General features: G+C 29.1%; 2 protein-coding genes across 3 annotated transcripts in view; both read left to right on the top strand.

Annotated features, from left to right (window-relative positions):
• The window catches only part of LOC123299899 (glutamate receptor ionotropic, kainate 2), a 288313-nt gene extending 282829 nt beyond the window's left edge, over positions 1-5484 (top strand). For both annotated transcript variants that reach the window (XM_044882307.1, XM_044882308.1), the window contains exon 16: positions 4616-5484. In XM_044882307.1, coding sequence (XP_044738242.1) covers positions 4616-4801 — 186 coding nt within the window. In that variant the 3' untranslated portion in view covers positions 4802-5484. The remainder of the gene's footprint in view (positions 1-4615) is intronic.
• Positions 5485-17861: 12377 nt separating this feature from the next.
• Positions 17862-26084, top strand: LOC123299898 (glutamate receptor ionotropic, kainate 2-like). The gene is made up of 11 exons (XM_044882306.1): positions 17862-18036; positions 18208-18396; positions 20606-20957; positions 21595-22063; positions 22729-22950; positions 23022-23228; positions 23730-24091; positions 24358-24556; positions 24652-24874; positions 25239-25354; positions 25656-26084. The coding sequence occupies exons 1-11, from the start codon at positions 17943-17945 to the stop codon at positions 26025-26027; spliced, it is 2805 nt and encodes a 934-aa protein (XP_044738241.1). The 5' UTR covers positions 17862-17942; the 3' UTR covers positions 26028-26084.
• Positions 26085-27132: the final 1048 nt, after the last annotated feature.

Below are 27132 nucleotides of genomic sequence, written 5' to 3'. Positions count from 1 at the left end.
AAAAAAAAGTACCTATCTTTTCTAAACATTTTTTTATGGTCACAAGATAATTCAAAAGAAAAATTTCACTCATTATATTTTTGTACAATCGCGCTACTCGTTCCTATACTAAGCGATTTAAAAAAATATAAACTATGTTTTGATTATACCACAAGTTAAACAAATTTTTTAATAATTTAAAGTAAACACTGCCAATATGTCATTTAAAAACACAAGAATTGATTATACAAATCCTAGAATTGTTTTTAAAAATAGTTTAATTATTTAGAAAATCGTTGATTTTCTTCCGCATAGTTTGGGCGTTTTCAGGTAATACTTAGAAATTCATTTGCGAAATATTAGAGATGCAAAAATAATTTTTTGGTTTTTATGATATTTTCAGAGGCACTCAATAGTTATTTTGACCCAAGGAAAGTTTAAATTATAGCCGGATATGTCGAATATCTCAAAAATACGAAGAAAAAAAAAAGTTCCATGGGATTTATTTCTCCAAGCAATTATAATCCAGGTTAGGTTAGGTTCGAGTATCTGTCCTGGGATGGGAAACTTAGACCATGGGGTCCGTTGTGATACCGAAAAAGGGTTGATTACTCCATGAACCACTCTAAGCTGTTTAAGAATAGCAAGAGTGCTTTGCCGTCAATGGACTTTCGCTCAGTGAGATCGTCAAAGAGAAGCTGACTCAAATAAGTCCATCTCTTGGATGGATGGCAAGAGATGAACAGTGACAAAGAAGATGAGACATCGTCTCCTCCTCCTCCTCCGCGCTGTGACAGCTCCTGCAACAGACGTGATACACTGGCAGCTCTTGAAAGCGATATAAGATCTTCGAAACGCCTACGATTGTACTCAGACCATATCTCTCTTGTCGTACCACAAGTACGTTCCTCCATCCATCTAAGATTGGCGCTTTTTAAGATATCCTCTTTAAGGAGCAGTCATAATATCGAATTCAAAAATGTAAAACGGAAGGTATTTCATATTGCCTAAAATAGCCCAAAAATAAAATTTTCATTAATGTTGGAAACAAAAGTATAATTTTGGGATTTCTAAATTTTTCTTATTCTTTTTTAAAAATATCGAAAAAGCCAAAAAAATATTTTGTTTCGAAATTATATGAAAACTGTTTTCAAGAGACATTTGAACCCAAAGAAAACAAATATTTCAGCTAAATAAAAAAAAAAAACTACATATGGAATTTCAAATCCATAAAACCTTAAGATATTTTGAAAATCTTTATCCCTATCAAATTTTTAACCAGATTTGAAAACAGCCTAGAATAATTTTCAATAATATTGGAAATAAAAATATTTTAAGGAATTTCTTCAAACTTTTGGAACTCCTCCAAAATTATTAATATACATTTAGTTTCCAAAGTCAATGAAACCTTTTTCTCAATCAAATTTTGAAGTGGTTATTGCAAATGTACGGATTAAAATGATCTAAAAACATAATTTACAATAATTTGAACCAAAAAAAGGCAATTGAATTCAAATCAATAGTATTCTTAAAGAATTCCTGTAAAGCCAGAGTAATGTACTATTCTGATTAAACGCCTCGATATAAACTTCCATACGTTAAACATGTGTGGAGTAAACAATTATTTCTTTATATTTTTAATATTTTTTTTATAAAACAATATTTTTAAAACACAATTTTAAAACAATCAAAATAGATATTCTTTAATAAATTTTTATACAACTCCTACATAAAATTATGACAATATATAAACTATTTAAAAAAAAATCATTAAATTTCAGGCCTAAAATTATAAAGACAATTATTAATTAAATTATAACCTAAAATCAATTTTTATTTACTTTTATAAATAGTTTTATTCCGGGAAAAAAATGAAACAAGCACTTGCAATTGAAATCAAGATGAAATTTTTTTTTTTTAAATCCACAATCATCAGTTTGCCTTATTGTTCAATTTTATGGATCAATTTTTCAATTTGCATTCACATGTGGATACTTTTGGATACAGCTCTGAAACTTTGTATGTAGTTTTCAGAAACTATAAAATGAAATTTCGAACAATGCGACTCAATATTTGTGCAATGAACATGGATGCATAGACACATTTTTCAATTTGGCCCCAATTTTTAAAAAATGGATCAATTTTCGATCAAATTGTCAGTTCTACATATTTTGGTCAAAACAAAAAACCACTACCGTTGTAATTCGTTAACTTTTTAGTTAAGTGTGGAATCTCTTTTTTCGGAAAATATTGATTATTTTACAAAAATGGATATAATTTGACATCCGTCATGATCTCCGAGTATTTGGACCATGAAGAGTCGAATAAAACCATTCTTATACTCGATTCGAAACATAGTTTGCCAATGTTTCCGGGCCAAAAAATTGCTCAAATAAAGCAGGAGATGGGTTTATACGACTTTCCATGGTCATAATATGCATATTTTAATAATTTGTCTATATTTCAAAAAATTAGGCCCGCAGGCCAAATTTAGTGTCGGATCAGGTAAGGGATGGTTTTAGCCGATGTATCATGTTTGAAATATCCATTTTTTATGCCACGACAACCGCACAGATGAAATACACTTTTCAAAAAAAGTCATAATTTACCCTAAAATTAAATCTACCGCCTAAACTAAGCGTCATATTGGATCGGAAGCGGTTCTTTTCGACTTGCCTTAATATAATATACGGTAATGACATCCTTATTAAACATGAATTTATCCTTGGTTCAAATGCCCATTGCAGTCGCCCCTTTTAATAATATTTATTTTATAAAATTACATTTTTTATTGTTTTTATGAGCCTGCGAGTATTTATTTAATTATTGAGGGGCCTACTGAATTTAAACTCAAAATTATTAGGAGTCCTCCCGGCAACAGTTTAACCCAAAAAAGATAAGAGCGTATAGAGTTTTCAAACCATTAACTTTTTCAGACAGAGTTATTACACCTCTAAATGATTTCATTACAAGTGTATGTGTAATTTTTAGCCGATTTAATCACGACGAAATCATTAAATAAAGCAATCATTATAATATTTAAAAAGAAATTAATATTGAGTTAATAAATTAAATTGTTTTTTCTTGTAAATAATAAATCTAAATTTATAAAACAAAAATATATATAAATTAAATTTTAAAAAATTATATAAACGAAATTATTTTAACAAAAATTGTGTATATATCTAGAAAAGTATGTAATTTTAAGATTTAGGATATAAATTAGTTATAAGTTAATTTGTAAATGAAAATTTCAAAAAATATGATTTTGTTATTTGCGAAATGACTATGTTTATTGTGTCAAAATTTTTTGTTGCTTGCCTTATATCGAAATTTGGATTTCATAGGAGGTAAGTTTTACACCAAAAAAGTTATCAAAGCCACACTGTTCAAAAACATGCAATTTACTAGAAATTTATATTCGCAATGGGCTTAACAATTAGTACAAACTACTTAACTATTTCCAAGTTTTGCTTTTGAATTATTTTTTTAACAAATATAATTTGTTTTCGATATAGTTTTCGAATACAAAGTTCTGTAAAACCACCTTTTAAATACGGTTTCGAAAACTTAAATGTATACCGAATACGGATCTCACAACTATTTTCAAATATAAAATTTTCTACTTGAAAGAATCTACATAAATCTGAAACGAACTACATAAATTTTCTCGAAATTTATGCTTTTCAAAGATTTTTTTTTTTAACTTACCTATAAGAATGTTGATAAAATTTTAAAATCCTAATATTTGAATTTTTAACCTCGATAAGTGATCAGCTCTGACACCTAAGGTCAAAATGAAAATTAGTGTAGACAGTTAATTATACTGGGAAACAAGTTGTGAATTGTCTACACGGAAAGAAATTTTTTGTGGATATCATTCTACGTCAGTATCGGTGTGAACGCCATAATGATTTCACCATTGAAGGAATAGCAATAGCTATAGCGGATGATTCAATGCAGTATGGGTGTCAGGTCCATACTAGTTGGCCATACGCACAATACTTCTAGTGGATAGCCCTATTCAATACTATAATATTACTTATGCTAACATAGATCCCCGGGCATCTATCTTTATACCATACCAGCATTGTGTAGTTGTCGCCATGCATTTCTTATATAGTATTTAAATGGAATTATTGAAATAAAAAATCGAGATTAATCGTTTTTCCGCTTTAGAGAGAAATAGCCAACCTTTGCGAGCTGCTCATGGCACGTGTTATTTTGAATGGGGTAAAAATTATCGCTGTTTGTATAACTTACCGTGCAACAATAAGTAGAAAACTGTCCATTGAGTACACTAAACTAAAAATAAATCTTAATATGTAATTTAAATCTCGGATATGTAGCAGTTAATTAGCGAAAAGCGTGTGAAGAATACACCCGGCAAAAAATAGACCGAAAAAATACCGAAAATTTTTTAGAACCGAAGTATTTTTGTAATTACGAGTTGGTAGGGCTTAGTTTGTCGACTATAGAGGATTTGTTTGGGTTCTGAAGTTTTAAGCTTTTATGTTCAGGGCTTGGGAAACTATTACAGAAAATTTTCGGTCTATTTCTTCCCAAATCCACTTTTTTCATATAAGTAAAAATATATTTTAAATTGTTTTTAATTTCTATTTAAATCTTTCCACAGGCTTCATTATGCTCAGAAATGGCAACTGAATTAAAATTTGCATTTCGTTGCCAAGGCTCAACAAAACCAGCTCGTAAGAAGCAACAACCACAAACCGTGGTTGGCGTTGTTTCTGGCGGGGAAGAACGTCGTTTTCATCCATTGGGAACATATACTTCATATGGATTCAAAGAACCATTGCCATAAATCCAATCAAGTATTCATTTAAACAAAAACAAGAATTAAACATAGTTATTGCACAAAATATATTGTCCAAAATAAATAAATTCAAAATATTTTGTCTACTAAAAAAATAAATAAAAACAGCCCCTAAATTCAAATTTCTTATGCTATTACAGTTTTACAAAGTTTGTGGAGATCAAATTTCTAAAAATGTTTTCAAACTTTAACACATGGCTTAGTTTACATTGGCAATTAGATACATGGTTATAGCTTGTGCCAAAGACCCCACTGATTTCCGTATGCTTCCATTTTAGTCTACAATAATATTTATTTACGTTCAAGCGCATTCCGCATTCCAGAAATAGTACTTCTGTAATAGGATAGTTTTTCGCCGAGGTTGAAAATAACAAAAAAAATTATTCCATTCAATATGAACGCCTTCGCTTCAGCTTCCATGTATCTTGAATTTCTCAACTCTTACATTATTACAAGTGTTTTGCGACGCGGATACCAGAATGTCATTCACAAGGACATCATTGCGTGATATTTGTGTTAGATATTGATATTTGTGCTTTGATCTAACTCGGTTTATTTACTTGTTTATAAATGTTGTCCATATTTTCTCTCCTTTTCTTTCCGTGGCTGGTAATGCCAAAGAAAGGATTGATATGGATCAGAAAATAGCTTTTTTTATTTTTCATTTTTGATTTAATGTTTATTTTGTCTCAAAGTTAATTTGGTTTCTATTTTTTTAAATATTGTGTAATAAAATACTTAGCTGATATTAAAAATAAATTATGAATGTAAAATACCGAAATGTTTATCAAAGTTAAAATCGACTGGAAACATTATTCACAGAAAGGTGAATTTTCTTATATTTTAGTATATTTCACGTAAAAAAATCTATGAACCGTATCTGTCTGCCGCGTGGTAAATAAACTACTCAGTCGATGTGGAGTATTGTCTCATATTGTATTCGTATTGGACATATATATGGCAGAGCGGCCATTATCGAAATAGAAAGAAAGAGGGAAATAAGATTAGTAAAAATTGAGAAAATTTTCTGCCCTTAACCAAATAAGCTCTCTAACGATCGCACAAACGTTACATCCTACTGCTGGCATTGATATTAGTCGGGATTGTAAGGTTGGATATGTCTGCTACCATAACGTAACATTTGTGCGGTCGTTGGGGAACTTATTTGGCAATCCACATCGACTCAGGAGCCATTAGCAGAAAGTTAGGGTGGAATTTTTTATGTGTCACATCCTAGAATATTATTTGTTCTTGTCTCTGTTACATTTTTTTTTTGGAACTATCCGACCAACCAACACTTTTTCATAGTCTTAAAATACTAATAATATTTGCAATAAATGGGTTTGATCTTGAGGTCACAGTGCCCGATCCTCATGCTGAAGGGCGTGAGTCGTAACTCATCCCCTTAAATAATTTTTTTTTTAAATTACATAAATTAAAACGAGAAGAACATAGTTCTTAGCTACACCCCTTTCTACTTTTTTTAAGCATATCAATTTTCCATTAAGCAGCTTGTAACATATCCGTTATCTATTTTTGCCATTTTTCCAGCAATATAAACTAAGCCAACAACATAATTTTTAATTTTAGACAGTAAGTTAATAATGCCATTTAATTACAAAGTATTGTACGATAAATACTGCAACCATGATTATTGTCTTCCCAATTTTTTTTTAAACACAATTTTAATAAATATTATTGGAAACTTTGCAGTATAAATCCCCACTCCTGCAGAGTTATTGGGTTAATTTACTCATTAATTTCATCATTTCATAATTTATAAATGAACTGAAGCGTCAAGTAATTCAACAACGCGTGAATTATGCTGTGGTGGGAGTTTAATCTGCAAATTGAATTAATTTTTAAAATAGATAAATATAAGATTTTTCCGTAACATTTTTCTGCACAATTTTATTTTTTAATTGTAGTTTTAAGGTTACAGTTTATTCCAAAATGATTTAATAATAATTACTTTTCTGTGATATTAACTCATTCTTATAATCATTCATTTATAATATGAAATAAAGAACTCAACTTTGTAGAAATGAGTCTTCTTGTTTGGAGGAGCATAAAAATAGGAGTACTAGAAGGAATTATTCCATCTAAGTGGAGAAGGTAAATAATATACCTTATGACTTTTACCTACTTATGACTTTTATTTCCTAGTCTGGCTCTAGTCGAAAATCTAGAAGTGATCATATCTTCGAGCTTTATTTCCTATTTAAAATGAAGTTGTTTCAATTTTTTCCGAATATACACTCTACAGTAATTCGAGGTTACTTCAGCCAATTTGCAATAAATACTAAAAACCAAGATTATTTCCCTTGGATATTAATGAATTATATCAAATTAATTTCCTCCAGAATGAAAAAAACTAAAAAGCAAGATTATAAAATTGTTCCAAAATATCAAAGATTGTGTGTTTGATTTTTGCCCAAATATGTATAAAGGGTAGGGCATTTTTTGATAATTTTTGTTTTAGCGGTTATTTCGCCACTTAAAGCTCCAAGATCGTCTTTCAAGCGAAAAATTGAATATTATATTCTCGATGAATAAAATAAATCCATAAATGCTTGTCCAATGTTTGGAAATATTGATAATTTGTTAATAAAATCTATAGCTTTTGAATGGTCCAATTGAAATCCAAAAGTGAATAATCGGAACGTTTACTCTCTAAACTAAAAAGTACTAATACCAAATTGAAAATATTTTTAGCATTTCTAAAAACAAACTAATACTCTTACACCAGATTTCTTCAGGGTATTGAGGTCAGAATTATTTATTGACCCTTGTTAAATAAAAATAGACGGAACAACTTGAGCTAAGCAGTCAGTGTTTGTTAATAATATTACAATTTTTTCCACTTTATAACTAAGACGTCGGGCTACTTTTTGCAGTCGTTCGCGATTCAAATATGCACTGACTACAAAGAAGGTCAGCGGCGAAACGTCTAACCTTCCAAAAAATAGCTCGTTTTTTACTTTAAAATAGGTCTTAAAAAATATTAAAACATATTGATTCAAAAAATTTAATTTTCTTCTTTGTTCAATTTGTTGGCATTGTTTTACAGTTAAGCAACTCAATTGATTCAATTAATATCTAATATTTTTTGTATAATATGACATAAGTTTTAGTCACTCCGTGCGGCTTATGTAACCTTGATGCTCTCGATAAACTTACTAATAAAGAAAAGTATTTCATAAAATTTTATCCTCATATTAATTATTTTAATTTTTCTAAATATGTATAAGATGACTATACCTAATGTAATATAAAATTAAGATAAATTTTTGGATTCCATTTTGGCATATTTTGTATAAAAAAAATTTTATATGTGCCAAATATAAAAATTAATAATAATAAATAATAAAAAAAGACAAAAAAAATATTGCACTCACATTGTAAAAACAAAAAAAATATACAATAAATTAATTTTAAACAAAAAAAAAATTTAGAGAAAAAATTTTTAATTTTTTTATGTGTCAAAAAAATAAGGAAAAAATCTAAACGAAACACACACGAAAGTGTCAATGATAATTATGGAAAAAAAACACAAAATTATATACACTGTTGTTAAATAAAATAAACAAAACTAAATTAAAATCAAAACACGAAAATAAATTTATTTGAAAAAATAAAACATTTAAAAAAAAAAATACAATAATTATTAAAAGAAATAAATGTCAGTTTATAACTTTTAGTGTTTGTTTCCTTTTGTTTAATTAATCCCAAATATCCTATTCCGAAATCAGTTAAGGTAGATATTTCGATACCGAAAAAATGAAAATGATTCGAAAAATTTGAATTTTTGTTTATCAATTTATCATCCTTTTATATGTCTCTTGTGAAAAATTCATATCGATTCTCTGAACGGCTTATGAGAAATTAACTACCATAGTCAGTACTTTTTCCAAAATAAGATGTGATTTTAAACCTTAAAACTTGAGAAATATTGATAAAAGTTTTTATATAAATGGTTACGTTTTTAAAAGCACTTATTGGCTAAAAAATCAACACTTATTACGAATCTCCATTAACCACCATGTTAAAAGGCTGTTTTTAATAATCGTAAACCGTACAGAGAATCGTACATCGTACACAAAATTTCAGTTTTTTGGTAACATTTTCGATTTTTTACCGAAACGCCTTAAATAAAAACATGGATTATCAAATAAATCGAAGCTATTTATTAAGGAGAGACCCCATGTAAAAATGTGCCCAAATTTAGTATGTAATTCTATAAACACTCATCGTGGACTTTTGAAATCCCCGAATGAATAATAAATGGAAATGTTTCGTTTTATTAAAACTTTGTACCCATAACTGCCCTGAAATTGGATCATTCGCTTGGAAGTTCTGAGGTCACAAACACAGAATCAGATATTATCTTTCCAAACTTTAACGGTTGATTCAATGATTTTTTTTTTGGCAAGGTAAATTATGCTAAAACCTTATATGATATCCCTGCATAGACACTTGTTCTCGAAGTATTACCTAATAAGCATTTTTTCTCATTTGTATGATTTCTGCTCTAAAAGTGTGAAGAATTTCAACATTTTTGAACCAAGAAAATGTCCCAATTATTGTTAACTTTTAGGTAGAGATAGGTTAAACTTTATATTTAACTAGCTGATCCGGCGAACTTCGTACCACCTTACAGTCAATGAATGTCTAGTTCGCTGGGCAATTTTAACTTAATTTAAAGACTACCGCGACATAGGCGTCACTTCCCTTGTCGTCACTTGTCTCTCATGAGTTTTAATTTTTTGGAACGGAACCCTTATTTTCAAGAAAAAAAAAAGTAGCCCATGATATTTGCTGATAATTAAGCATTCAATAGGGAAACATTTTTTTAATGTTTTAAAGTAGTATATTCAAAAAAATTCGTATTTTCATACAAAATGTTACCTCCTCTGTCACACTCTGATATCATGAAAATTAAATCATCCCAAACCATGAAAATCCGTCGAGCCGTTCTCGAGTTATAAATGGTCGAACAAACCCAACTTTCTTTTATATATTAAGATATATCTGTGTGGGGCCCTTCGTGTACAAATTTGTACTTTTACTCTTCTATCCTTTTTCCAAGGCCCCTAGCCGACGGAAGGACCCTAGACAGTAATCCTACCCCGCTTAATGGTGTATCCGTCACTGATTCTTTGTTCAAAAATTTTTATGTAGTCTGTACTGTATGGCCACAATTATCAAAAAGTTTATAACAGAATTTGTAAAGGCTACGCCCAGCCAATTATATTTTAATAGTTAGAATAAATATAGACCACACATACTATTGTTCAATAATTTTTGTATTAATTTTCATTTCAAAAAAATTTGCGATTAGACACACACATAAGCGGATATTTGTAAATATTAATCACCGGATATTTAATTCTGAATGAAGAAAACAAAATTTTTATTTACAAAATATTTTCAACAAACATGACTATTCTTGGCAAATGTACAGAAAAAAACAGAAACATTTTTTTTCTCAGGAAATGTTTTGGAAAAGAAATTTTCAGAAAATGATCAACAAATTTAACTATTTTCTTCTGTTTATTAGTCTGTACAACAAGTAAATATTTAATCTTAGACGTCTGTCTGTGAATATCAATTTATGAAAAATGTTGCCAACAATTTTTAGGTCACATTAACGAAAAAATTCAATTCGATTTGTAATAGCTTCATTCATAACTAAATAAATTTGATGTATAGTAAATTTCGTTTATTACGAATCTTGAATCTAAAAGATTGGAGTAACATGTAGTACGTCATAACTACATTTATATTTTACAATAAGATTTCCAGATAAGTCATTAAGTGATTAATTCGATTTCAATATTCAGTTTGAGATTATTCTATAGCTATGATCTTACTGATCATGCGATGAAAAAACCTGATAAAACTAATTAATTCGATATCTATTTGCTTAGGTTTAGAACTTGTTAATTAGGTATCTAATATTCCCCTGAAGTTATTTTTAATACGATATGTTAATTGGAGGTAAGGGAATGTTAAGAAATTTGGTCGTCTATTTGTCGCAAAATATTTACATAACATGGAAACTTTACCAAAAATGCAACTTATTTTCAAAGAAATATTCATTAAAAATTTTTTATTCAAAACAAACATTACCTCTTCAATGCCGTATTCCCATGCGTATTCTCACTTTGAGAAAACACTTTTTCATGCGCTAAATCCAAATGTCTAGCGGCGATTAGCTGAAAAATAAAAAATGGCAATACTCAATATATTTTTTTTATATTTGACTTTAAATCCCATTGTGTCAGAGTTTGAAAAAATTACAGTTAATATAGGAATTCTCTGGTCCAACAAATTTACTATTTTAGAACATTAACTATTCTCTAGTCCAACAGCAAATAAAATCTCCTGATTTATTGAATCTACTTTAGCTTTAAAAAATCGATTAGTATCATTTCTCTAGATTTTTTGGTTTTACTAATTTCATCGCAGCAATTTTTGTGGAAATTAGCATGACAAAGAAAAAACAGAGATATAGTAATTAAATAAATTAGCTGTATAGCTGCCTGTTAAATATTTAGCTGTATAGCTGCCTAAAAACAAATTTAATGATAGTAGATTTGAGAATAAAAATACCATATCTTCAATATAAAAAATTCCGATGCCACTTTTTACCAAAGCTAACAATTTCGCATCAAAGAGAAGTTAAGAGAATGGTATAAAAAGCACTATAATTAGGTTTCTTCCAAGCCCTGTGCCATTGATCGTTTAGCAAAATCAATATATTTAAGAAAGAAAGAAAAAAAGAAATTAATTTTTTAGTTATTTAATTTTTAAGTAACGGTCGATATTTGTTAAGGGTAGCTGGTACGAGATAAATTATTTTATAATTGGCGGGAACCTTGTTGACGGACACACAATCTATCGAGAAAGATTTTCAATTTTTTTCGGGACGTAGGTACATTGTTAAAATCCTACAGCACACCAAGACTAAACAAAGCTTACCCAACATGACAATCAGAGTGTTAAGGGATGAATCATCATACTTCTTATGTTAATTATTTAGTTTGGAGATGATTAAAAATCTGGCTGTAAGGCTGAATTTACTATACTGTTGATATAATGTTTATAAATTTTAATTCATAAATTACGCTAATCAAAATATTGCAATAAGTAATGTACTTCAAAGGAATTTTAATAATTGCTGAAAGCCTAACTAAATTTTATTTGACAGAACGAATTTATACTTAAAGATATTTAATTTCTTAATTATATAAAAAAAAATCACCGCCCCATGGCGCCATGCATCAGAAAATCGCAGATATTTTTAAACATAAAACTAGGTAAATAAGTGGTATCATAAATTGTAAAACATTTAAATGGAATATCAGTGGCGTAAGGAAAAGTTTTAGATTCAGGGAATAGAGCTAGCAATTTTTTCGAGAATTTATTTTAAGACAGTTGAATTTCGGATATTTCTTTCCCTATTGTATTTAAATATAGATATTAACCTATTTAAATTACAGCTCCACAAAAATTAGAAATAATATCCGCGCGGTATTAGCAACGACAAAACTGTCTAGCAATTATAATTTATACTGCTAAAAGAACATGCAAAATGATTTTAAATAAGTGAAAACAAACAATTTACTGAGTTAATAGTTAAAATACCCTGTATAGAAAGTGTTGAATATCAGTGCTTGCATTATTTTTATTTAATTTGAAAAGTTTCAAAAACCACTATTTTGGTTTTCGTATTTTGGTGTTGGAAGTTTTTTAAATCTAATTTCTAGATATTTCGTTAAAGACCACTAGTTGAAGGTACCTGCAAAATTTTCAACTCTCTATCTTTTATAGTTTTGGTGAAATTGGATACCAAAGTTTTGTCCTAATTTGCGCCCTCACGAATAAACAACAATGTTAACGAAAACATGTATCACCTTTTTTTTTAAAAAACAAGCAAGATAAAAAAATTTTTTAAATCTATAATAAGTTTTTTTCTCCAGATCCCCAAAATTTTGCCACCCTGGGCAGTAGCATGTTGCCCATGCCAAAATCTGCCGTCGAGTGTAAACTGTTCTTGCAGCTTCCACGATCCGGTCCCTTAGTTCTTTTAACGCTCTCAATATTTTCGATTATTTTGTGCTAGAATACACAATACTAAGTTAGTGGTATGTAATCCTGAAACACCTCATATAGTTGTAGAGATTATTTATATCTGGAGGAATGTCGCATAAAAATATTGTGTTTACTTAACGATGTTCCAGCATGGTATTTGCAGTTTCTATGTTAAAGCAATGGTACAATTTTTTTTTCGACAGAATTTAACGAAAAATTAAATTTAAGAATTTAATAATGCTTACTATTAATTCCCAAAGTTTCAGAAATTTTGACCGTTTAAAATGGGAAATAATTATGCCAACGTCCCAATTTCGATCAATTTACGTCAAAATTAATATCTCGAAAGTGAAAATTAATTTCTAAATTTTTTTTTAGAATTGTATTGTATAAACATTTTTTTCTACTTTTTCTTCAATATATAATAATATCATAAAAAATAGTTGGAGAGACCGGACATTTTACATGCTTTAAATGGGACATGACCCTCAAAATCGCGAACTTTGTCTTTAAATATCTCGCGATCTAAACGGTCAAAAATTATGAAATTTTAGGAATTCATAAATAAAGCTATTATAAACCCGAGAAAAAAAATTCGGCCAAATCTGTTGAAAAGTGATTTCATGCTGGTACTACCTTAAGTCTTCATTTCGTAGAAACAATAAGTATGTTTCATAATAATTATCTTTAAAATAATACTTATTTATAATTATTTTAAAAATATGACAACGTTAAATTTGTGTAATATGCCATTTACTCCGCACTTATTAAATCCTATATTAAAGAGTTTCAAAATTTTGTAAAATCGACTGTATAAAATATGTTACAAACAAATCTGCTGTGACATACAATCTGTCAGGTACTTATATTTTTTCTGGGACTAATTTCTTTCAAAATCAAAATTTAAATTAAAAAATTTGTTAAAAACTTGTTGATTCCAGGCATATTAATATAAACATAGATAGAGCTCTATAGCTTAAAATGGTATTTTTAGTCATTATAAAATAGAACGCACTCCCTTTAAAAACTCGGCATAATCGACTTTTCAGATGGATAACACACAAAGCATATAGCGATTATAATTAAAGATAATTATTTAAAAAATGTTATATATGAGAACAAATTTTATAAATTAAACACAAATACATTTAATACAAGAAAATTTCAAAAAGAATGTCATATTTTCAGTATGTACAAGCGCGGATTCAGACAATTTTTTCGAGGGAGTTAATGACTAACATTTTATAAAGTTTTTTTTTTGTTATTGTCTACAGCATCTACAGCATTGAAATCCATATAGTTGAAGAGGTTATTTATATCTGGAGGAATGTCGCGTAAAAACATTGTATTAAATATTTTAAGCTTTCCTCTCTCTCTCGGATATCGCCTCTCGTATATGATTTTGGCGGGCACTGCACGTCAAACAGACCCGCTTTTTATATTGACTGGATCAAATATTTTTTTACAATTTTTTTATGGGATAGGTAGCCCCTACAAAAAATCAATAAAATCACAATTAAAAAATATATATTTGGAATTTGATGAAACTTGATAGAGAGGATAACGATTTTGGTAATATTGATTTTGACGACTCCACCCACCTCCCTCCACAAAGCACGTGATAATATTTTTAACAACCGCCTCCACCCGAAATGCTTACGTAATTAATGAATAACCCCTTACGTTAGGGTTAGAAAAAAACGAGTTCATTTTAAACATTAAATACTTTCAAAATATTCAAAAATGTACGTCAATTATGTGTGTGATGTGTCTTACTTATCCTGAATAATTTATAGGCGTGAAAATCTAATGGATATTGTAACTAAACAATATGATTCCGAGCCGAATCATAGCGATTGCTCCGGGGTGTCATTCCTCGCAAATCAATTTAGTTAACATTTCAGAAAGTTTTATTTAGGGCGCAATTTTTCGACTGTGGATCGGCGCTAGGCTAAGTGAGTATGTGTTTACATTTTAAAATAAAACACACAAATACAAAGAAGAACTTATTAAGAAAATTTGAAAACAGAGCAAGTAAGTATATTATCTACACAGACACATGTAATAATATTTTGTGATGGAAAAATCTATTTTTAAACGTTTATCGAAATGTAGCCAAGAATCATAAAAACGATAAACGATAATAAACTTAAAAAAGATAGAAGCGTTTTAAGTTCAAAATTAACTATAGGTATGTATATAAATACTTTAATGCAAATAAATTGAGCCAGCGGCAACATTATAAGTAACTAATAGGTAATTTAACCTTTTCCTCGCTTCTAATTAGTAGACTGGTAGTAAAATAGGACTTTAAATTGTTTTATAAACCACTATGTGTAATGAGACTGAAGAAAATGGAATGTGTTTCTTAGTAGTCAAATATCATTAGTAACGCAAGAGTTAGGGAAGCAAATGTTGCTATTTGTTAATAAACAATAACTTGTTAATGCAATGGAACGGTAGATATTAAAGTTGACTTAAAAAACTATACTATGTTTTTCAGAATAGTTGCAACCATTTAAATAAAATGTACCTCATGCCAATTAAATAAAATGTACCTGGAGTCCTGACAATGATAATCATGCCCTCCAGCCTTACAACCATCCTTTACTTACAAGTCAGTTAAGTTTAAAACAAAGAGTATAGAAATGAGGAGATGCAGAAATATTGCGGGGGCGATTATAAAGTTCATAGAATATTATACATATAGAACGCCATGGTCCAAATTTACGATATGATGAATGAGAGAGGAGACTGCCAATTAGTTCCCAAGAGTCCTTGTTTAATCTATATGTCATTGGCTAGATATTGCATCATATGATTATGACATATGACTATAACAAGGACACAAAGGAACTAACTGACAGTCTTCTCTCTCATTCATCATATCGCATCCATTTACAGGCCAGCATACCCTCGTCTTATCTATGCATAATATTCTATGATTAAGTTTGACTATTTTGTGAGAGCGGCTATTAACTATTAACTTTGAAAGCCTTACTCGGTAGAGGCACTGAAACTCGTGTACTACGAATTTACATTAGCTCTTATGGGCAGCTTTTCCTCTCTTCGTTATATTCTTTGGTTTAAGAGAACTCAAACATTATATCAACAGTAAAAGTGTGCTATTCTGTTTCATATTTTTCGAATCTGATTATACAATCACACACACTCACACACAGTAAATAAATGAGAAACTAAAACTGTATAGAAAATACACACAAAACGAAAGAAATGGAGACATCGTCGTGATCTTTCGTAACACAACAAACAGCGTTATGAATATTTTTATATGTATCATCCGTAAATGTATGTTAGTTCTAAGTTTATATCTTTGATATTATTATAATTCTTCTAAAATTTAATAAATAAATAAATTAAAAATCGATATTGTTTTTGTGTTTATTATTTTATTAAATGAAATTATTATTGTTAAATTATAAATGTGTGAAATAAATGCAAAGTAAGTAATAATTCTATTAAATTGTTTTGTTTTCTAATAAATAAATGATTATTTTGTTTAGATTTTATATTGGTAATTAATTTTAATTTTTAACCGACTTCCCAAAAACGAAGAAAACAAAGTATTAATACACTCCGTGTAATTTTTGCGCATTAGCCTTAATTTACCATGTAAAAAAAAGAACAATTATGATGATTTCTCAAGTAAACACGTATTTTTTTTCATCCATTATAATTCCAATTTTAGTCGACTCATTATAAGTCGTTCGCTTAAGAATATTGGATAAAATGTGCAGAATTTTGAGCAACACACATGCCGGTATATGAGAAATAAAAAAGAGAATGATAATAATAAAATTTTGAAATGAACTATTTATTATTAACATAATTTTACCAATGTCTGTTGGGAATCCAAATCATAATTTCTATCTAGAATTAGCGTGCCTCAAAACAAAAATATGTAGAAATAAATTAAATAATTCACAGGATTCAAAATTGAAATAAATATGTATATATTAAAACACGTTTCTTTACGCGCTAAAACTAAATCTGATTTTCGTTAAGTAGAGGAGTTAAAATTATTTTTCAGCATAATTTTCTTTCAATTAAACAAAAAAATTTTTATATTTTATTCAACGAATTTTAAACGAGTATACTGGGGAAACTAGAACTCCAAAATATTATTCATAAAAGTATATTAAAAATATAGAAAAATGTAAAAATTTTATCATTTCCATTGTAACACATTTTTTGATAAGAAAGCTTATCCTTTTCTAATCCCAAAAGATATTATAAGTAGCTTTACTTTTTAAGTTTATTTAGACACCACAAACCACAATTTTCTATTTAAACAGAACCTCAATTTTCTATTTGAAATTGTACCTTTTTTTCATTTTTTGAAGTCGATTATTATTTTTATTTTTGTAAAAAAGTTTTATAACAATCTATATTATATTCGTTGTTAATGGATTTATTGGATATAATGTTTTATTAAGTATTTAAATTAAACAATTTAATTTTTTTTTTTATTCATCTTAAAATAACAAATATGTGAATTTATTTTTTATTTTTATTGGTTTTTAAGACATTTTTATGGGAAATTTTGATTGTTATTGGCTTTTTATTAAAAACAGTTTTTTTTTTATTGTAAGTGGTTTTTAATATTCAATTTTAGACATTTATTTTTAAATAATATTTTATTTAGAAGAACAATTATTTAAAAAATTAGAAATTATATTTCAAAATTATGGCAAATTAAAATTATATTATAGATAAGTTAGAAAAACTTTTTAACAAAAATTCTACTAATTCATTTGTTGATTAGACGGAAATAGGTTTTTCGATATTCGATTCGATTCTACCTTGTCCGAATTAACAATTTTCTTATAATATCTCTTATAAGTTAATCTGGACCTGGAAATGCATTATTTAAATAGAAATATGTTTACAATCATTTTGGTCATAAATTATATTTTTGTCATTTTCAGGTCGGTAAATTTTTCAAGACATTCTTCAACAAATCTTATCATAAAATGCAGATTTAATTCATAATGTTTAAAACTTCATCAAAATGGGAACCTGGTGTATTAAATTTCTGTTTTTAATTTTATTTATATATAATTTACCAATTACCTATGGATACAAAAAAGATGAAATCCGTATTGGTGCGTATTAAAAACATGCGTCTCTCGGAAGCCATTTCTTGATTTTTGAAAATTTTGAAAAATAAATACATAAAATTATGTGCTTTGGCTTTAGAGAGGCGCAAATATTAAATTCAAAATATATCTATTCCACTTTTTTATTTTTTACTGAAATTTTATTTAAATCAAAAGCTGGATTGTTTGACCAAATGTCTGAAGATCAGAACAAGGTATTTCAATTAGCTGCTGAAGCGATTAATGAGCAGCGAGCTGGCGCTTCAATAAGAGATGATGAAGAACCTTCGGCATTATTACCATGGCATGAACTAGTTGCGGATTCTACAGTTGTGGCTGATGATCAGTTTATGATTTCTCGTACAGGTAAGTTAATATTTATTCTTATAAATACTGACCATACATCCACATTTCCGGGAAAATTTTCTTATGCATTTTTTGTATATTCTCGTTTGGTTAATGTCACTAAATAAGGGCAAATGTTTTAAAGGTTGAAAAATAAATTAAAATTTAGAATATTATAATATAAAATATGGGCAAACTATGTTGCAAATACACTTTGGTATTGGCATATTTAGTGAAAAATCACTTATTGGATGATTATTAACATTAATGATAAGCGAGCGAAACATCTCCCCAGAAACGACTTTTTTGCTTCAAGTAAAAAATTATATTATAGTCACTATAATTTGTTATAGCTAACTATTTATATGATAATAAAAAATTGACTCTTTATTTCGATTCTTGTGAAATTTTCGAAGCAAATTGTTTTCTAAAATAATCGTTTCAGATTCCGATGGGATCTATTCACTTATGTGTCGGCGCGTTTTTGGTAGACGCCACTCGTCTATTAATAAAAATAGACAAAATCTAGAAATAAGACTAAAATATAGAATTAACATATGTGTATAATTTCAATATTTTAAAACAATAAATACATTATAGTAAATTACGATTATTTGTTCTATGAAATATTCAAGGTTTGCCAGAGGCGTATTTAAGTGATTGGAGAGAAAACCATGTGTCTTTTTCGATTTTACTAAGAACTAAATGATAAATCAAAAATCTTAGTTTTATATAGCAATTAGAAAAATAAGAAAAGTTTGTTATAATATTTTGACATTTTTCATCATTAATAAGATCAATTCCAATAGAGGATATTTTGATTTTTTTTAATTGTACCATTTTTCCTACATGATAACTACCAATACAGAATTTCTGAAAACGTACTTTAAAACTTGTATACTAAACAAACAAATTATATTTATTTTTAATCATTTTTTGTGCAAAGTTCACCGAAAAGCAATTAAATTTATTATGAATTTTGTATTATTAACTTTATATTTTTATCAACAAGAAAAAGTAGGCACTATTTTAACATCAAATCACAGATAATGTAAAAATTAAATTTTCAACATTCCAAAATGCTGAAGACTAATTTGAGATAAATCCATTTAATGCCTTATTTTTATATAATCTTATAAAACCAAAAGCCAAAAGTTTCGAGTACTTCCTATTACATGAAAATATCTGTATACGGTACTGATATTTTTATGATGCATTTTGTTGCAGAAATATAAAATAAATGGATCATGATCTACTTTAAATCATCATATTTTAATTTTACTACTGACAGTTTATGTTTAACATTGAAAATTTATGCATTATTTTATAACTTTGTAAAAAATCCATTATATCTTAGTTAAATTTTCAAACAGATTTTGGTACGAGACCTGGCCAAATTTTCGAGAGTGTACTCATCTCTACCTTTAATAAGATCAGCTATTTACTTTTTTATAACATTTGTAAACTTATGGTGCATAACTCTAGCATTAGTCTAGAAATGTTTCGTTTTCATCTCGAATTATCCACTCAAAACTGTTAGTCTGTAAACTTCATTATATTTATGCCTTCCAAAACATTTAATTGTGGTTTATAACCGTACATGGAAGATTTGTGATTTCCACGTTAATTAATATTTTACAGTACCTGGATGACCGAGCTTTGCTCGTTATTTATTTTAAGTGAAATCTAGCTAGATTGATTTTTCGCCTCCGAAATCCCCTTGATACTAAATGTCATGAAAATTATTGGAGCCATTTCCGAGGGAAAACGACATTTTCTTAAAATGAATTCAACCCAGATCGATTTTTCGTCCCAAAAACTATCTTTATCATCTACTGAAATCTATCTTTAATGTTTCAGTGTCAGTAAAGCAGTTATTAGCTCCTAATTTAAAAAAATAATAGGATTACTACTCGCCCATAAATAGCAGTAAGAGTAATATTTTTCACTTTGTTTCAATTTTTCCGGAAAACACGGATTTTCTAAAAATGATCCAGCTAGATCGCCTCATACTTATTTTCATGAAATTCGTTGGAACCGTTTCCGAGATTGGTGATATATATAGGTATATATACCTATACATGCAAGAATTGCTTGTTTAAATTGTATAAGATTATCGAGATGCATGTCTAGCAAAAGACAAATCAGTTAACACAACTGTATTAAGGCAAATTCTCTATTTAAAACTCGTCTTCTAATTCGTTTTTATTTCGATTTTATTTAATTTCAGTTTGTGAATTATTGGAGAAAGGTATTGTTGGTTTATTTGGACCAACTGCTGGCCAATCATCTGGCTATGTACAATCTATGTGCGATTTAATGGAAATACCACATATAGAAACACGTCGTGATCATTTACCGAATCGTGGTACATGCATGCTAAATTTACATCCATATCCGCCAACATTAGCTCGTGTCTATTCCGATTTGGTTCGTGCAATGAAATGGACATCGTTTACAATTTTATATGACACGGATGATAGTTTACCACGGATTAATGAATTATTAAAATTATATGATCCGAAAGGTTTTAGTGTTATTGTACGAAAATTAGACATTTATAATGGTGATGGAAACTTTAGGTAAGATTTTCTTTTTGAAATCGTTTTTCCCGCCATTTTTATTAAAAGAAACTCATTGGTAGCATGATAAACAGAAACAAGAAGCAGAATCTTTGCAACTATTGAAAGGGTTGAAAAGTCGTTTCGCAAATTCAATTTTCAACCGCATTGACAATTGCAAACATACTGCTTTTCTTTCTTCGAATTATGATGTAAGCGATTTGCTTTTTAACGACAGTCAAGCACGAAAATTAAAAGCTCCTTTTACATAAATCATAAACTTATATTTTTCAATCTTCTAAATGGCAAACAAAAAGAATCATACCAATTTCATAATTCACTGAAGCGTAATGTCACTATGCTTAACATCTTTCTCCATACCATGAAACTGGGCTAACTATATATTTTGAAACACGTATCAAGGACTCTTTATTTTCGAATTATATTCATTTAACATCTTTTCGTCTGTCAATTAAAAATTCTACATATCCATCATTTTAAACATTTTCATCTGAAATTACTTATCCTCATTTTTGAATGCAACATTAAAAAGCCTGTTTATTTTACAAGACTTTGTGTTTGACGTATTTTATTGGAACACGAAGCCGAGTGATAAGCGGAATGTTCCCACACCAAATACTATCTTTCTAATTTTCAGACCTATTTTAAAAGAAGCCAAGGACAATGGTGAGCGTTATTTTATCGTGGAAAGTACAGGATATGATCTATACACAATATTAACACAAGCACTACAAGTTGGAATATTAACAGACCATTATCATTACATTATAACAACTTTGGATATCCATACCATCGATTTAGAACCATTTCAATATGGTGGTGCAAATATTACTGGAGTAAGAATGATTGATCCAGATGACGCAGATGTTGAACAAGCTACAATGTTATGGCGTGAATTTGAACAAGAGCGCGGTGAGACACTAAGAGAATCATTGGAAAAAGAGAAATTAACAGTGGATACAGCATTAATGTATGATGCTGTATTTATATTTGCTGAGGCTTTACATCAACTGAATCAATCGAATAGCGTAAGAGCAAGACCATTAGATTGTGATGAATTTGATAATTGGGAGCATGGATATAGTTTAATTAATTTTATGAGAATGGTAGGTTTAAGGAATGGCTTAAGGTTTAAATTTTAAGGTTCAAAACACAAAAAAAGAAAAAAAAATTATTGGGTAAATAACTGAAAATTTTCTGGGGATAGCAAGGCAAAGTTTTGATTTTTTTTCTAGTAATTTGATAATCATTTAAAGCTATGTTAAATCGTTGAATGGTAAAATGATCCCTCCAAATCATTCAAATTCATACTAAACCATACACACTACTCTTAGTCTGTCATTTCTCAAACAGTGGTCTCTGAAATTGTACCTTGCTTCGTGTGTTTCGGGATGCGATTTTTTTTTAAATTTTGTTGTTTTAATTTGATGCGAATATTATTAGCTGTATCAAATGACAATATGATAGCTGAGATCAAACGACATGGGAAAAATACTTCCCATCAGAATCAGGAGGAAAACAGTTACTATATATGTATTAGAAGGATATCGTGTGTTATCCATAATTTAATGACCCAATTATTAATTTTATTATTCCTAGATACCGATCTAACCATCTTTCTGTCCCTTAATTCAAAATCAGTACAGATATATTTAGGTGAAACTATAATATTTCAGAATGAAAATGAAATTTTGAAATAATACATAATTTTATCTCAATCTTGGTACATATAGGGTAATTATAGAATTAAATCTGATGATATTAATTGTAGGTGAACTGGAAAGGCCTTACTGGTATTCTCAAATTTGATCACCAAGGATTTCGTAACGACTTTATGTTACAACTTGTAGAATTGACATCCGAAGGACTACAAAAAATTGGTACATGGAATTCAACAGAAGGGTTAAACATCACTCGCACACAAGTGCCTTTTTATGAAGTCAAACAAGAAACAAATTTTAAAAACAAAACTTTCCTTGTATTAACAGCGCTGGTTGGTATCGGTTATCAAATGTCAAAAAAAATCAATTAAAACTCTTCGCTAATGTTGGAATGTATTTGTAGACTAAACCCTATGGAATGTTAAAAGATTCAGCAGATAAATTAACTGGAAACGATCGATATGAAGGTTTTGGAATTGATGTAATTCATGAATTATCTTTATTATTAGGATTTAATTACACATTCGCTATACAAGAAGACAGTAATTATGGATCGATAAATGAAAAGACTGGTGAATGGGAAGGAATGTTAAGAGAAGTTATGGACGGGGTTGGTAATAATTTCTGCTCTTTTTACTTTTAAATCATGATTTTCCAATTTAAAGTTTCTGCAAGCAATATTCTCCGTAAAGTAAAAGGAGTGATAAAAGCATTATATAGTTTATTTTGAACATTTTTATATACTTTATACTTGTCGCGGAAAATTTTAAATATGTAGCCAGGAGTGCTCACTTCAATGGATTAACGCACACATCGCTTTTAATTTAAATAACTTTAAATAAGCAGAAATATTTAACTTTATCGATTCTTTCTATTTATTAAAATATAAAGACACGCTTACGTATGTACTCACATTCTGCATGTGAATGCCACGAATACTTATTTGGTAAATTTGTCATAAAAATTCACCATATAATATCACGCATTCATCAAAACTTTTTTTCAGCGAGCTATACATACTTCAAACTGCATGCCATGAATATTCAGTAAAATTGGCATAAAAACTTACAGGGTATTTATGTTATGCATTTATTAAAACTTTTTTTTTCAGCGAGCTGATTTAGCTATTACCGACTTAACAATCACATCGCAGCGAGAATCAGTTGTGGATTTTACTATGCCTTTCATGAATTTAGGCATTAGTATATTATATAAAAAATCATCTAAAATGCCACCAGAACTTTTCTCTTTCATGGATCCATTTTCAAAGGAATTATGGTATTATATGGGTGCAGCATACTTCAGTGTATCGTTTTTGATATTCTTGATGGGACGATTGAGTCCGTATGAATGGATGAATCCTTATCCTTGTGTAGAAGAACCTGAAGTACTGTCAAATCAATTTAGTTTGACGAATTCATTTTGGTTTACTATTGGTAGTTTATTACAACAAGGGTCAGAAATTGCACCAGCGTTAGTATAAAAACTTCTTATTCTTACTATATTAATTAAAAGTTAATTTAAAACGTGGCAATACCAAGTACGGATCTAGTGAGAAGGTCATTAGAAATCGTGACCTTCTCGAACTGAATAAAAAAATTTATTAAAAATAGTTTTCTATTCAAATATTGTATTGAGATGAAAGATTTTGTTTTAGATTCACGCCTGGTCGTTTGGTCGTGTAATAATCCAAATATCATATTGAATTAAAACTGCAATAGTCCAATTAATGATTTCAGAGCAACGTCTACGCGTATAGCAGCTGGAACATGGTGGTTTTTCACATTAATTATGGTGTCGTCTTATACAGCTAATTTAGCTGCATGTCTGACAGTTGAACGCATGTTTGAACCCATTAAAAGTGCAGAAGACCTTGCTGCACAAACAGAGATACAATATGGCTCTAAATCAAAAGGTTCCACCAAAGACTTTTTTAAGGTAGTTTAAAATTTAATATGGCAAGCAGTATTTCTGTTTGCAATTAAAGCTGAAAAAATAATTTTGTTAATTTTTTTATCTAATCTTTGTGACAGGAGGCCACATATCCCCCATATAAAAAAATGTTTGAATATATGCAGAACACACCAGGTGTATTGTTCGACACCAATGAGAAGGGTATTACACGAGCAAAGACCTCAAATTATGCGTTTTTGATGGAATCCACTTCAATTGAGTACATTACACAGAGAGACTGTACACTGCAACAGGTTGGTGGTTTACTAGATGATAAAGGATATGGGATTGCGATGCGTAAAAGTAAGTATGCGTAGTTTACACTTGCTAGAAACCAGACTGTATTTCTTTGCTGTTGCTTTTTTCTAAAAATAAAAACTAATTCGTGGTCTTTGAGCCAGTATATGGCCGATTTACGACATTTTAACTTAAGTCCTATATATTTTTGTTCAGCTAAATCGTCACTTTTGCTGTGTGTGCGGTGGTACTTATCGATTCAGTCACGTTAGGAATGTAAAACTTCGATCAAGTATATTGGTATCTCATAATCATTCCCTTCAAGATATAATTTTCACTTATAGGAAAATGTGCAGAATTTAAGGGAGGGGAGTCCTTCTGACTAGTTCAAATTTCCTTGAATTTCACTGACTTTTTTATTTAATTTTAGATTCAACATATCGAAATGATTTAAGTACAGCAGTTTTAAAACTTCAAGAAGCTGGCAAATTACAAAAACTGAAAGATAAATGGTGGAAAGAAAAACGTGGTGGCGGTGCTTGTGACGTATGGGAATTTAATATAAAATTTTAATAAAAGTCTAGATGTTAGTGAATTTTCTGAAAGCCAAGGGACAGTAGCAACTGAAAGAGTAAAGTTCTTAAGTACACTGAGACCGTTCATAAAATATTTCATTCAAAATTTCATCTTTTTGGATTCCTACCTCCTCTTTCATCACTTTTCGTCTCAATTTCTGCAACCGTCCTGCATAAACTGGTATAGTTTTGCTCCATTTCAGAAAATTCGCTAAAAGTTACACAGGCTTTGTGAATGTTACGAATTTTTTATTAATTGTATTTAATTATAGGATACGGGGGCAGCAACTGCAGCAGCTGAATTAGGTTTGCCAAATGTTGGTGGTGTATTTATTGTATTGGTCACGGGCATACTTTGTTCAACCGTAACAGCCTTTTTGGAAATGTCGTTCGGTGCTGTGAGCCGTAGCTTTAAATATAAAATTCCATTGCGTGAAGAGTTAATTAATGAATTGAAATTCTTAATACGATGTTCGGGTTTAACGAAACCACTTAGGACATCTAGTGAAGAAGACAATGTAGACGGTGACGCTGGTAGTCGAAAATCGGACGATGAAAAAAATGGTTTTGATGATTTAGCAAATGATTTATATAATTATGCACCAGATATTACTAAAAGTAATGAAATCAAGCATTCTATTTGAGTATAAGGTTTTGTAATTTAAATGTTATTTAATAATAAAGACAAGTTTTAAACCAAATAATATTTATTTTCAAGTGTGTTTTAATTTGTTTAGTTGCTGGGAGCAATAAATGTCGGTAATATAATAGATAATACAGCATTTCATAAAATTTTCAGCCGTCTGAGAGCCACTCGTTTGGACAAATACTATTTATATTCTTTTCTATTTTTTTTTTAAACATTTACTACTCAAGAAAATTATGCATAAGGATCTTGATAAGAAGGATACAATTTAATACCTAAAATAGAATTACTTTGATTTGAGAAAACATTTATTAAGTGATCATTGTTGTATCTCTCTTGTTGGAACGGAGATTCAAACCATAGTTAGTTGTTCATGTCTTTCATAGATGTCTCCCGTGTTTTTGTAGTTTGCTGTTATTCTAAGAGATGTCCATAGGTTAATTTATACTTATAGTATAGCAACAATGAAGAAAAATTATTACAAAAATATTTGGAATACGAACATTTTTTATTCCCGCTTGCAATTCAGAAGCAAAATTTATGCTCTACTTTCTTCTTAATAGAATAATTTTTAATGATAGTTAAAACAAAACTATATAAAATAGCTCATTAAATTTTTATTATTGAAAGTTCTCGCACATTTTACTGTCATATAAACATGCGTACTGCAATCCGATGTTTTCACTCACCATAGAGATGAAAGTATGTTTATAATAATTGTAGTGATATGATTGGTTGAAATTCAAATATATTCGCACGTGGATATTCATTCAACAAAATTGTAATAATATGTGGGTTATTCCGTATATATTACCAATGTGAATATGAATTTAGTAGCTCCGTACACGTTGTGTTCGATGGTATCCTATAAAGAAGTTTTCTGTGAGCTTGTTTATGTTTACGTAAATTTACGTTCTATGTGTGTCAATTGACGAAGAATTGTGTGTTTTTAATACTTTTTGGTGATTAATAAATATTGTTTTTTTTAATGATGTTTAGGTTTTTGTGTTTGAAGGAAAATAGAAACAATTGATGGGTGGTGAATGTGTTTTAAACAAATAAAAAATTGTGTGTGGTTTGAATAAGCGTGTGATTATTTTTAA

Source organism: Chrysoperla carnea, chromosome 5 (genome assembly GCF_905475395.1).
Source record: "Chrysoperla carnea chromosome 5, inChrCarn1.1, whole genome shotgun sequence".
In the NCBI taxonomy this organism is placed as follows: Eukaryota; Metazoa; Arthropoda; class Insecta; order Neuroptera; family Chrysopidae; genus Chrysoperla; species Chrysoperla carnea.
Note: the sequence above shows the minus strand (reverse complement) of the source record. Positions and strands in the feature narration are given on the sequence as shown.

Excerpts from the sequence above, each read along its gene's own strand:
- LOC123299898 (XM_044882306.1), top strand. The coding sequence starts at position 17,943 with ATGGGAACCTGGTGTATTAAATTTCTGTTTTTAATTTTATTTATATAT. Across the intron at positions 23,229-23,729 it reads TAAGAGAAGTTATGGACGGG|CGAGCTGATTTAGCTATTAC; the intron begins GTTGGTAATAAT and ends TTTTTTTTTCAG. Across the intron at positions 25,355-25,655 it reads GTGGTGGCGGTGCTTGTGAC|GATACGGGGGCAGCAACTGC; the intron begins GTATGGGAATTT and ends ATTTAATTATAG.